The 14,406-nt window shown below is 40.9% G+C and overlaps 1 protein-coding gene across 1 annotated transcript in view; it reads right to left on the reverse strand.

Moving 5' to 3' along the window:
* Positions 1-916: 916 nt before the first annotated feature.
* The window catches only part of TMIE (transmembrane inner ear), a gene marked incomplete at its 3' end in the record, with an annotated part of 31,060 nt that continues 17,570 nt past the window's right edge, over positions 917-14,406 (reverse strand). The window contains exons 3-5 of the mRNA XM_035554308.1: positions 5,620-5,769; positions 1,025-1,083; positions 917-949 (exon numbers count right to left, since the gene is read on the reverse strand). Coding sequence (XP_035410201.1) covers positions 917-949; positions 1,025-1,083; positions 5,620-5,769 — 242 coding nt within the window. The remainder of the gene's footprint in view (positions 950-1,024; positions 1,084-5,619; positions 5,770-14,406) is intronic.

Below are 14,406 nucleotides of genomic sequence, written 5' to 3' on the forward strand. Positions count from 1 at the left end.
GAGGGCAGCCACTGCCCGCAGCAGCACAGACGCAGTCTATCTCTTTATTCTGTGCACATCCTCCTACAGCTTGATTTATGTGTCTTTCATCAGAAAAGAGAAAGAGGTTGATAAATCTTCTGGGAAATATGCAGTTCTGTGTCTAAGGAAGTATTTCCTTCAGCAGCTCAGAGAAAGAGTCATCAGAGAAGGAAGGAAAGCTTTCTCCCATGTGTCCAAGCCAACTCTCAGAAATCATATGAGCTATGACTTAAAAACCCCCATTCTTTGGGTTTTAACAAGCAGAATTTACTTAATGCCTAAAATTACCCATGTGCAAATCCTATTTAGGAGGAGATGAGTGCTAGTTAATGTTTATCAAAAGCCTTTAGGCCTTCAAGAAGAACATATTTTAAATGAATCACGTCCTCCCATTAGTTTAAGGAATGCAAATCTTCATGCAGTTCCATGCTTGTCCAAATATCTGCTTCTTACTTCAGGCTGCACTTTGGTTCCAGTTGCTATTCTCACGTAGCTCTGCACATTGCAATTTTTTTTTTTTTACAAGCCACTGTCTAGCCAAATGGCCAGACTTCCCTTTAATGGACAAAAAGTCAGTGACTTGGTCTTCAAAAAGTAATAAATCCATACATCTAGTGGCACTCAACAGCCCAAATGCATGGATGCAACATGTACCATCAGCTCCCCACAAGTATTTGAATGTGCCCTCCCTAGAGGACTGCTACCACCACCTTTAGCGGGGTCACTTCTTCTTTGCTGGGGCTTTGGCATTCCCACCAGCTTTGCCATTCGTTTTGGTGTTTCCTCCAGATTTTGCTGCATCACCTTCTTTTTCACCTTTCTTTCCACCACCTTGTTTCTTGTCATTGCTGCCCTTTTCTCCTTTTTCTCCCTTTTCTCCTTTTTCTCCCTTTTCTCCTTCTTTCTTTTTGGCATCTTTCCCCTCTTTCTTGGATCCTTCTTTCTGGTCCTTTTCACCATCCTTCTTCTTGGAGCCTTTGGATCCTTCTTTCTTACCCTGAGCCTTGTCCACTTTTCCAGATACAGTGGGAACGTCTTCTTTTTTTTCTTCTGCCACCTGAGCTGTATGTGAAGACATAAAAAGAAAACAGAAAGGCAATTAACGTAGGGTGACACTATCCAAGAAGAGGGTAAAACTCCTGCTCCCTGCTGGCAAATCCTGGACAAAGGAAAAACACTGGGGCTTTGTCCCTACAGCTGTTTTTCTCACTGGCCAGAAGTTTTCATGTCTTTGTTTTGAGAAGGCAGACTAATGGGGTAAAGCAGAACTGGTAATCTGAAGAGTTGAGTTGTAGCTCTGTTGGAAGAAATAGCTCCCATTCATCAGAACTGGTCCCTGAACATTATATCGAGAGTCCATAGGCATTTCCCAATAATGGCATCAGTGTGGAGTGGTCTCCTTCCAGGCAAAGGAACAGAAACCTCTCTGATGTAATTCAATTCAGCCCTGGCCTGTCTTTTTCGTGTGTTTGTTTGTTTGTCTGTTTTTATTGTTATTGTTGTCACTGCTCTTTGTTTTGTTTTGTTGATTGGATTTTTTTTTCTTGTTTTCTTTGTTTAATTTTCTGTGTGGGGTATGTCTCCCGTAGCTGAGAGTGGACAGCAGAGATTCTGCTGGGGGTCTTTGCTCTCAGAGACAGACAGGCAGAAGATGACCTGCCCAGCACAGAACTACAAAGTAGGCTTTGCTTATGTCTTGTCCAGACCTAGTCACCATGAAACTGGCTTCCTACCTGTAATTAATGGCAGTGACATACCAAGGGCATATAGCAATTAACTCTAGTGCAGAGATGGCTCTGTTTTGTTAACACACAATCCATAATAGTTTTAAGAAGTTTATAATATCTTTATCTAATATCTTTACTTAGGAATATCTTGGATTCACTGCCCACATTTCAGGTGAGAAGACTCATAAGTATCCCACTGGGTCTTGCAGACAAATTATTCTGAAAAAGGATGTTATAAAAAATAATTTTCCTCTCCCCCCCCCCCCTTTTTATTTATTTATTTTTTTACTTCTAATAAAACTGGTTAATTTTCTCAAAAGTATTTCTAAACTCAGAGCTTGGTGCACCGAACTCTCATTTCAAGCTGCTACACAGCACTCAAACACATATCAGATTTCATATATTTCTTACAGATTTTTTTTTCTTTGATCATGACCAACAAGGTATAAACTTTTGAAAAAAAGAGGTGAAAATGTGTTAAGTTTCCCATGTTTTCCTTTTCTGAAAAGCCCCATTGTAGGACTCAGATACGTAAATAGATAACCACGTTAGCACAACTTAATAATTAAGCTCAGCCAAGATATAGGAATGAGCCAGGAGTGACCTGATGAAATGGAGGATTATTGGTCACTGTTTAGCTTACTTCAGCTGACACCTAAGTCATACCACTTCACCTTTGTCACATGCTAAGGAAAGATGACAGTGAGCTGGCTCAGGAGGTAATTTGGTAAGGGGTGATCATTTGGTGAGACATCTCAGCCTTACATGGAGCCATTAGACTCCTGTACATTTAATTGGCCCCAGACCTCCCTGCTATGGATATCTGTAGTGTCGCTTTCAGTTTGCAGCAATGTATTACAGGGGTGAATCAAATCTGCATTTATTATGTTTGCCTAAAATATTCTTTCAGGCTGAACACTAATATGAAATTTTATCCTTTGACCTTGGGAACTGGTAATTCATTTATACATACAGATGGGAAAGGAGTAACACTTTTTCTTACTACCACAGGGGAAATCCTGACATCTCATATGAAAAGAGGAGAGAAACCACCCAATAAACAAACCAAACCAAACCAAAAACAAATAAACAAACAAAACCGACATTGTCTGCTTCCTGGAGAAACGTGGTAGGATCCAGATGCACTCCCAAAAAAGTCAGCTGGAGTTGCCTCAGACCAGAATACTTGACGATTTCCCAGGCCACAGCCCCAGACAGCACATCTCCACTCACAGTAAGGGCCCAGTTCTGCTTGTACCCCTCCCACATGCTGGGAGACAGAGCTTAAATAAATTAAGTTGTATATAACATTTTATGCACTGAACCTTAAAGTTCATTTTCTTTTATGTCCCCCCAAAAAAGGGCTTGCCATATACAACACTCAGAAAAGTACATGGAGAATCGTTTGGCAGTTAGAATATTCCATCACAGTAAATGTGAAATAGAGTCAAATAATGCCAAGAAATGAGAGTATCATTGTAATATATTCTTGATTAATAGCATTTGACACTTACAGAAATCTTTAAAGCATTTAATGGCCACTCAGTAATTAAAATCATTCAGGTTGTCTGTTTGGCCTTGACCAGATCCACCAAGGGTTGTCACAGTGTAAGTGCATAAATAGTCAGTGAGTACATATATCATATTTCATGACCACATAAATCAGGGTGGGCTGCCAAATGTCAATGGAGCAGCATGGCAGACCATCACACCCTGTACAGACAAGAATAATAGCACAGAGATGAAGCCCGAAGGTTTGCATACTTTCCATCGTAATGCCTAAATCATGAAGCGAAACTTTTCTGAGGACAGGATTCACACTAATCTCAGAGGGAGGTTTGGTCACACATAGCTTTTGCATCTACTATTTAGGCACTGACAGCTGAGTCAGACCGGGTCCCCAAGACTGGAGACATACAGGCAATTTTAAGGCACAATTTACCTCCCTTACTCTGAAAGGAATCACATCCGTTTTATTTATCACTGTGGATAAAGGAATAAAAACTAGATGACTAATATTGATGCAGACTTCTCCATAGATGTGGGTAATGTGTTTGTGGACAGTTGAATTGCACCCCAATACCAGTTCCTTCAGGGCAACCTGGTCAGACTTATGTCTGCCCACAGAGGACCAGGAGGCTCAAAGCACGTATCTTCAGAAGCCATTACCAGACATCAGCAGCCACTCAACGACGTTATCCACTAGATTCCTACCCTGCACCATGCCAGGACCATAGATTTGGGACTCTCACGAGGTCGAAGGATGGTAAACTACTCATATATTTCATGGGATAAAAGCTGTATGGTGCAGATGACTTATATATTGCTTTCTCGTGGCTATTTATTCATGAGCTCATGATGCAGCATTTTACCATGGTCCAATTAAACCCACACTAAACTAGCAAGCCTTTGGATAGAGCTTATGTACATGTTTGAGTGTTGTGAAGGCTGCTTACAGGAGATCAAAATTTATTAACATTCTGGGGTGAAACTCTCGTTCTACTGCCCCAACCCCCTTTCTGTCTCTTTGGGATATTCTCATCTTTAATTTTTTGTTTTTCTAGAATTAATAGCCAGGCTGTTAAATGCTACAAATCCTCCTAAAAGAGGATGTAGCAGATGACTGAACTTGGCTTTCTGCTATCTACAGGAATGAGCCTTCACACTCTCTGGGATCTACTGAGTGCTGGTCCTTACAGAGTCAGAATTTGGTCTTCTGACCAGGAAGTCGAAAGATGCAATAGTAAGTGCTTCCATACACGATTGCTCATATATGTAAGAGAGCATTAACCAAACCTTTGGATGGCCTTTGACTCTGAAGTACTTTAAGAGAATTTAACAGTATGGACAAGGGCTTATTCATGCCAATTGGGTTCAGCTCCAGAGAGTGGTCTGGCTATATTTAGTTTGTACTATAGGCACAGTCAAGTGACTGAACACGTCAGAAATACTGAGGTATGTTCAACAGCTTACTATTAGTCACGTATTTCTATATTTTGCTGGTGTAGGAGTAAATTTCCACAGTTATGTTATCTGCCTCTTTCACCAGTTTTATGGACTGAAGCATCATGTTGCGAGTTAAAGAAACTCCAGGTTTTCATGAAGCTACAGACCACAGGGCTTACAGAGACACAGAAACGGGGAATAAGCAAATAAATAAATAAATGAAGACGTTCATTAAAAGTTCTTGAGAAAACAGGTGAAATGTAGAAAGGGAACTGAGAAGCAGAGAGTCCAGGGCATGATGGATCTCAGAAGAAGCCACGGGAAAGAGAAGCCATAGACAGACAGACAGACAGGAAGGCAGTCCCCTAATTTCCTTGTAGGGCCATTTCATCTTCTTCTTTCACCACAGGCAGGGAGTTGAGAGGTCTGGACTGGACATGACCAGAGAGAGTTGGGAGAGTTTCAGTAGAGCCTAGGGTACAGAATCAGGAAAGGTGAGTGAGAGGAGAGGAGACCAGAGGCAGAAATACTCTTGGCCATCCAAATGGGGCAAACCAATGTGAAATTCTAACACTTTTTCTTCCTACCGAGACAGCCCCCACCCCAGAAATTGTCCTTTAATATGAATGAGACTGTCTGGAAAAGTTAAACATGAGCTGCAAAGGAATAACTCTGACTTGTACTATTGGAGAAAATGTCCCCTGCATCTGAATGACCACGTCTGCTACCACATACATTGTTGGTTTAGAGTTGTGCATGTGAATGTGAGAGTTTTACCATGTCATGGTGATATCTTCATTGTTTTGCCCAGGGAGCTACATCGATTTACACACAAGGAGGACCTAACCCTTTCCATTTAAGCATACAGAAAACAACCCCAAAAGAAAAGACAGGTCTTATGTGCAGGTGATGGCATGAAAAGTACCTCCAGGGATCTCTGTCAGCTCATTGAGTGGTGGCACAGTCTCCAGTTTGTCTGCATACGTCTTGGCTGCTTGCCGTTGAGCATATCGTGCCTCGATCTCTTTCTTTGTCCGGGGAATCCGGCACTTGAAGATACAGCACAGGGTAATAACTGGGAAAAGAGAGAGAGAAGCAAGAGCATTCAGCTTAGATGAGCAGATCTCTGTCTAGCACAGGTTGGTTTCCTCAAGTGGGAACCTGGAGCCATTTGCATCTGTGGAAGGGCCCATCAGTTACCAATTAAGTTACCTGAAAATAAAGAATTATTACTCTTACACTGAGTTGTGGTAAAGAACGAAGTCCTTCCCTCCAAAAATAATGTGAAACATTGCCTTAAATCATATATACCATTGCTGTTTCTGAGCACAACACAGTCATTACTTTTATTTTCATCACCACCCTGTAGATTTGTGAAGTATCATCCGACTTTTCAAGGTGTGGTAGGATATAAGAACATCAACAGCTTGAGTTCATTATCTGTTTTTGACATCAGCAATTAAGGTGTACTGTCACCCTTCAACAGTATGTTATTGCTGGAAATTCCTGACACAGTGTCTTAGTCATCCATTTTTGTGGTAGGTAGATCCTGAGGATATGGACCACCAGCTGAACAAAGTAATGAGGATAGGAATGCTGTAAACCCTTCAGAATAGATCCAGAACAAGAGCTCAGTCTATGTCTTTAATGACTTTAACCCAAATCCATTGAGGGCAAGTCAAGAATTGAATCCAGATCTCCTAAATCATCATGCTCTTACTATGTCACTATGCTTCTTTCCATGAGTTTCTCTTCTTTACATGACTTAAGGATGCAGCTGATGCTTTCACTCCTAATAAGATATATCTGTCCTACATGGCTAAATCTATACATTATTTCAGAGTTTACATCTGTAAATCTAATCATGACTCAGATAATTCATTACAATGAAATAGCTGTTGGTTGATTGCCTAGACTAGCAATTCACAGGCTTGATTAGATCATTGGTTCATCTGTGTGTCACCTCTGACAATAATAAAACAGTAACTTCAAGAAAAAAAGACAATGAGGCTTTGAAACTAGTAATCACAAAATTAGGTGACCCATAGGTTACTAACACAACTGAAAAAAACATGAGATCTCATAGTCTGTATGAACTTTTGAATTGCTTTTTCCTGGGCATTCTTTTAAAGGGATATTCAATAAAAGCTCAGCTTTTCAGTCTATCTAAATGCTTAAGCTCATTTATCTATCTTGTAGAAAGAAACAGGTTCTGCATGCAGGCAGAGACTTGTGCATAGAAAGAGGTCGTATGATTAGTTTTACATGTTCTCTCTTATCTTAACTGGAGATCCCCCATGCTGCATCAATGCTCTGAGAAAGGAGCATACATCCAACCTTCTGTATGTTTCAACATTTCCTCTGGCTTTCTATCACCATGAGCAATGGATCAGACCTTTGAGGCTAATTCAAGGAAAAGAGAGAAATAATCTCTGTTTTGTTCCAAGTATGAGCATTTCTCATCCACGAGGAGTAAAACCCTTTTGCGAGAGCCTGCACAATGTCAGCACATAGAACATTTGCTGGTGTAAATTTTTCTCCTTAAAAGTTTTCCTTGAGCCTGTCCAGCCTCTCCTAAGCAGAAGGACTATGTTAGCCAGGAACAAGACTTTCATGATGTCATCATATCACAAAAGAGAAAAGAAAAGTAGTAAAACACCTTTCTTAGTGTTTTAATTGAGACTGGTGTGAAGTCGCCAAGCAAAGTGCAGCACGTTCCCTATCCTTTTTCTGCCAAAAATATCACTCCCCTTAAACAGTCTGCTGCAGAGGCTCTGGGCCACCTAAATGTCACAACAGGATGAGACATCTGAAGCTGTAGCAAATTGCCTAAAGCAACGTGAAATTGTAATAATCTGTAATTGGGGAAGCAATCCAGATGCTTTTATCCTTTTTCTTCCGTGAGGGTCAGCCACAAGCTGAGGGTAATTGAGCTTTCACTTGTCTGACAAAAGTAAAGCGAGGTACCCATATGGCATTGTTGGCAGCACAACACTGGCAGCTTGCATGTCTGTGTCTGCCCGGCTTTTTGGGGCAGGAGGATTTCTTTGTACACCTGCCTACAGGGCCACAGTGACGTCTCAAGCAGGGGATGGTGAGGGTCTCTTCATGTTAGCAGGCAAAGAAAAACCACCCAGCAGCTGGGCAAGGACTCAGGGCAAGGTCAGGCTAGACATAAGCGTGCATGTAAACGGTGACAGAAAGCAGGGCAACAATTTACTGGGGGGGAATGAGGTACGTGCTTTTTTCTCTGGCCACTTTTGAAACAAGATCTATGGTTTTCCTGAAAACATTCTGGAATTCAGCTGAGCTGGGAAGTCCTCTACTCACATTTAAGAAAGAGAATTACTAGGAAAATTAGCACCACGTTTGTTGGGGAGTGTTAAACGTTGAGAATGTCAACATTCAAGTAAAGCACAAAGAGATAAATCAATGCCCTTGAAAGCCAAGGGGAAGATGCCTGCTAATATCATAGTTGTTCGCTCAGCCCTGAGAGAAGTACTTGGAATTGTTGCATCTCTCACAGATTTACTTCTTTTCAATTACAAAGGCAAAAAGGATTGTTGCTACATGACAGTAATGATCTGGCCTCTCTGTTTAATTTTCTAATGGAGATGATGAAGTGCTGTATTGAGGTATCAGGGATGTGTGCTGTCTTGGGGCATGAAATGATTCACAATCAGCCATTGCAGCAAGAAGATTACATGAAAATAATAGAGTAGTTTGATATCTCCATCCCCCTTGCAAGCTATGCTTAGTGTGAGGCTCAAGCCATGCAGGGGGCTAAATATTGGAATGAATAACGTTGTATTTTAAAAGAATAGGCAAGTGAATAAGATTTTGGTACAGCAGGTTTAGGACACTGAAACTGATGCCAGGAATGAACATGTCATTGCTAGTGGGAAGTTGTTGCCTGTTGGATTTCTTTGCTTTTCTATCCAGGTCAGACGGAGCAGGCTGTAGAATTCATCTGCTCTGGTTTGCATGTCCCAAAGCTAAGGATGGAGATTAGGCTCTCAGACAGTTACTCCAAGCTGCCTTCTTCACTGATAGAGAGAAAGAAATATCTCTACAGAGTGATTAATCTCGTATTAAGACAGACATTTCAGGTAGGTCAGATGAATCATCCTCTGCACCTGCATTTCTCCCATTAAATTCAAAGAGAGCCTGCAGCGACCAGTCTGACAAAGGACCACGGAGAACAGCGACCCCCTGAAGCAAGAGCCAGAGGCCAGACAATGTTCCCTAAGCTTCTCAAATGTCACCAGAGATCTAAATTTAGGCATACAAACACCCTCAAAAAAGGTAAATCTCATCCTTTGGAAGTAAGAGTGAAATTTTAATTCCATATTAGAAGAAGTTTGAAGCCACGTTAGCATCATTTCTGTTGTGCCTGGTAGATATTGGATGTTTTTCAGGCTTCAAACCAGTGAGACGTTATTTGCTCCACTGATAATTTATCCATCAAATGAGCCAGAAGGTGATGTAACCATAATGTTTGCTGGGCCTTTGCTGATGCCAAGTTTATTTCCACTTGGAAGAGCAAAGCTTATTTATTTATTTATTTATTTATTTATTTATTTAATTCTGTAGACAACCTGGGAAGCTGAACATGCTTTAAGGGCCCTGAGAGCACCACACCCAACAACAACCTTTCTGGAGTTTGGCTGCCTGTGTTCAGGACTACATGAGAAGTAAAACACTTGATGGCCTTCAAAGGAGGAGTTAGAAGAAGCCTCAGGGGAGGCTCCCCTCTTCACTTTCAAGCGGATGGGCTCATTCCTGGTTCCTGCCAGAAGTACACAGCAGTGGTGCTGCAGCTGTGGCCATGGCAAGCCATGTGTCCCATTGACCTGGACTCAGACCCATAGATGTGGTGTCCCAGCTCGACCTCAGACCTGCCCCATCACTTCTGCTTTGTTTGTGTCTGACTTAGCCACCATGTGAGGATTGTTGATAACGAGGATCGCTGTTTAAAAATATCCATTCCCACAAGACAGCAGATCAAGGATTGGATTGTGCTCTTCCATGTGAGTTAGACATCAAAGCAACCCTCTTACAGAAGCTTAGTACATACCGCGGCATCAGCTGAGCCTGTTAACTGATGGGCCCATGTTCTCAGGACAGATGAATTACCGTATAAAACAAACCACATAAAACCCCCACGAGGGTTATATATGCAATGCAAGTAGTTTGAAGATTTTGTTTGAGATATGAATTTGTGTAGAAATATTAATTGCAACTCAGCTGAATGGTAATAACCTGATCACAAATAGTGATTACTCGACCACTTTTGATTCTGGGTCCATAGGATCAAGCAATTGAAAGACCCAGTTTGCTTGGATGAGATTTGAGAATTTGTTGCCATGTTTTATTTCTGGCAGGCAGATGACTGACTTCAAGACTTGAACGTTTATTACTGATTCTCTTATACCCCAAGTAAAAGCTTTAATCACTCTGCTATCAGACAATATTAAGTCTCATTCTTTCATGCCGTGGCTCTTCTTTTCCTTTCCAGGATTTCAGCTTTCATTTCGGCTGTTGCAAAGCCTTCTAAAATGCAGCCTAAGTCAACTGTTGCCTTATAGTCTGTCTGATGCTGCAGTGAGCTTAAAGAAATCTGCCTGTAATGTATTAGGGTGCATTAGCACTATGGAAGGTCCACGAGAATATCCAGCATCAAGGCTTGAAATGCTGACATTATTCACGGTTCCTCTGCTGACAGACTACATAAGGCAAAAGAAACAACATGTGCCACAAAACGTAGTGGGATCATTTTCAGTTCTCTCCTTTTTTCTCAGCTTTTCTGTATTAACAATACATGGTCTTGTGATACTATGATAATAGACATCTTCTATTAACTGCAAAATTAAGACATCAGCTTTTTTCTTTTCCAGCAGCATGCTGCGGATTGCTTTGCCTTTCATCTTCTAAAAATCATTTTCCCATCTCTCCCCCCTCCCCTTTCTTTTCAGTTATCTGACACACATGGCTGAATTCAGCCACTTATTTTTATTTTTGAAGGAACAATTATGTTTTAAATTAAAAAGCCTGGTTCGATCCTGCAGACAGCGTTCTTTCCACACTGAAGGTTCAAGCTGACAACATATCAAACCATTTCTCATTGCTTCTACCATCCTGATCATGAGAAATGTAATTTTTCAAGAAGGAAACAAGCACTTCATGGTTCTTTATGGAACGGTTATTTTAAAGGAATCAACTTTTTGCCGTCTATGATGACAAAATAAATATTGTAATTTTTTTTTCTTTCTTCAACAAATATTAAAGAACTCTGACTGGGGAAATAATGAAAAACTCTGAAACTTGTTCCTTTCTGGACTTTTACCATATTTTCTTTAAATTTGACAAGGGTCAATGTCTTTGTAATATGTACTACTGATCAGTTTGGAAGAGCTGAAAAGTGGCCCCAGAAAACTATAATTTTAAAATATCATCTGAAATGCAGACAAAAAGCAAGTGTTAAATATATAGTTCCTATGATAAATAATTATATGCCTGTGATTAAATGATGACTGCATGTTCACTCTTGCTAACTTAAACTAAAATATTTTGTTTCATAATTAAAGCAAGCTAACAGCATATATAAAAGACTGAAAGGAGCTATAATCTCTTAAACTAAATATCCAGATGGCTAAGTTGCCTTATCTGTGGTCTCTTTTCTCAAGTGAGTTTAGCTCATCAATAGAAACACTGTTCCTTCCAGTTTAGCTAGAGAGTAGATTCAAAAATCAAAAAGAAAAAGGAAAAAAGAAAAAACAACTCAATTCTCATAGGAATTAGGAAAGATGTAAATTAAATGTCTTTTCCAGAGACTGTCTAGTCTAGAATGTTAGCAGAGCTATGACTGAGAACTGAACAATTTCATAAATTGGATGGAAATTGGCTGTAATACACAGTAGGTTTGTTCTCTTTGAAGCTGAAAAAATATAGTCTGCCAATGAAGCATTTAATTAACATTTAGCAAAGTAGCCTGTGCTACTTTGAGTTAATTAGGCAGCCATTCCATTGTTAATAATGAAAGCAATTAATGCAGATGTATTAAATGACAACTTAACTGCAGCACTCTTATTTAAATGGTCTTCGAGAAGGCTGGAGAGTTGCTTACTATATGACTAAGATGCTGCTTTAAGGAAAAAACTAGCATATTTTGGCAGTCTAAGCTACTCACAGAAGTGTTACTAATAGGCTTAATTGTGATAATGTGAGTTCATGAGGGCTACTAAACTCTCGAAGAAAATTAATGCCTGGGTGGCTGCTTGTAGGACTGGCCCACCCTGACTGCTGTGATGCTGCTGCTGGTACCTGAACTGCCTCATTTAAAGATGCTGCTACTGCTACCAGAGCTCCTGCTGAGCTTCTGGTGTCCCAGAGGAGGTCTCCAGGCTCAGCTCCAGAAGAAAGTGACTTTTCCTCTAAGGGATGTTCAACTGCTTACAGGGCATGTACATACAGAGTGTCTTGGCTCAGTCTTGGGGTCGGGTTGTGGTAATGGGGATTTAGGATCTGTTCTCTTCCAGAGGGAGTAGAGAGACATATGGATGGTAAAAATGCCAGGTTTGAAGTCTGGATTAGAGATGGATTAAATACCTCTTCAAGATCCTTCTTAACCTTGTATTTTATTCTACACTGTGGCTGTTCTTTCAAGGAAAACCTAGTCATTGGATTAATGTAGTGCTTTCCTAGCAAGCAAAAATAGGAGCAAATGAACAAGGAGACCTAGACTGCAGACTCAATAGTTGTGCCAATGTGTCTTCATGCAAAACACTTTTGAACTTGTCCACCTCTGCAAAAGGCCCTAAGGAGATGCTGACAGAACTGCTGAAAGGGGCCGGGGCTGCTCCAATATTTGCTCAGCCATCAAGCTTAACTACACCTCTGCACGTGAAATTTTCCCTGGTGTCTGGAAATGAGGGCCTGTCCACACCATGAGGTCACATCAGCTGACCCCTCTGTACATCACAAGCTGTGAGGTTTAATTACTGCTTGAGTGAAATAACTTGTGTTGGACTGAATCCCACCTTACTCCAGGGAGAGCTGTTAAAGGGTGGAGAGTGTGGCAATGCTTAATCGCCTTCTCTGACACATTTATTTCTCAAATTCTCATTTGAATTGACCTGGTTTTAATTTCCAGACCCTGCTCTTGCTCTATCCACTAGACTAAGAGGACCTTTAATACTTTTATTCCTTCTGAAGACCTTCAATGCTACAATCAAGTGGCCATTTGATCTTCTTTCCAATGAGCTAAACAGACTGTGCTTGATGAGACTCTTGTTTGAAAACCTTTCTCCATGCATCGAACAGAGGTGAGGATTTTACTTATTTATTTTGCAATTTTTTATTTTTTTTTTCCAGCAAAAGTTTTAATACATAGGCAAAAGCACCCTGACAGGACAACAATCAGAGGTGAAATTACCTTCCTACTTCTCACTGACCCCTGCAAATACATTCAAATATCTCATTGCTGAAGTATCACCCTGAACTGCTTTAGCTTTTTGCTTTGCTCTGACTATAATAGTTACTAAGTTTTACTGATCGTCATTCAGTCACTGTCTGTTTATTCTGTAGATACAGTCTATATTCCTTGCTCCCAACCATAGATCCTTACTTCCACCTGCATTCATGGCATTGTGTCTGAATGAAATCATCAAACTCCCTCCATAGCTCCTTCCGCATCCTTTTTGATTCTCTGGTCTACTGGCAAGGATGATGGCTTTAACAGCAGCCATTTTGTACTTATTTTGAGCTCACTGGTGAAAAAATTGGGTTAAGGTTGGACCTTTGATTAAAACAAGTGCATCCTTGGGAAATTTTGGTCTGAGTTAGATTTCTCAGCTGCGAAGGCCACAAAAAGCTTTTGTGTAGGCCACAAAAGCTAGTCATCACCAGGAGCTCTGTGGAGCATCCCTGTAGATCCCAGGGCACTGTAGGGCACAGGTCATTTCATCCTTAGGGACACATCTAAAACAGATTTCTGCTGCTTCTCTCATCTGGTCAATCTAGACACGTACCTTGAAGGTGTCTCTGGGTAGATGAGAGAATTCTACTGAAAAAAGTCCAGATGTTTCGGCTGGCAATCTGAGCTGTTAATTACAACAAGCCCTAATTTAAAAAGCTTCTGATTGCTTATGCTTTCTATGTCTTTCTTGGGGTCACGTATGCTTGGGGCAACAGCTCTTGAGGCTAAAGTGAAGTTCTCACTAACCTTCTTTTGCCACCATCCCACTGTCAAGGCCTGGAGCAGGGATGGGATTTACCCTTGCAGGGGGTGAGAGATGTGGGACTGGTCCCTCTCCATTGCCTCTGTGCAAGGAGAGGAGCTGTCACAAGGAGGAGCCAGCACTGCAGCTGTGCAAGGCAAGATCTAAGGATGATTTCTTTGTCTAATAAGGCAAACTACCTCTTTTCAGGCATTTATTGAAAACATAGTCAATCAGCTGGGCCTGTCATTTCTGCCTAACTAGAGCTAGCAACAAAACCCAGGATCCCAACACTCACATCTAATCTTGTGACTTGGGCAGATAAAAACTAGATTGGGATCTAATCTCTGCACCTCAGGCCTGTGTATACCCCCAGACCTCATGTAGTGCCAAAGATATACACAGATTTCAAACAGTGAAACACATTATACACAGTGCACAGGATATACACGTTTCAATTCATAATTGAAATGTAACATGGTGAGTAACACAGC

This window comes from Cygnus atratus, chromosome 2, assembly GCF_013377495.2.
Source record: "Cygnus atratus isolate AKBS03 ecotype Queensland, Australia chromosome 2, CAtr_DNAZoo_HiC_assembly, whole genome shotgun sequence".
NCBI lineage: Eukaryota > Metazoa > Chordata > Aves > Anseriformes > Anatidae > Cygnus > Cygnus atratus.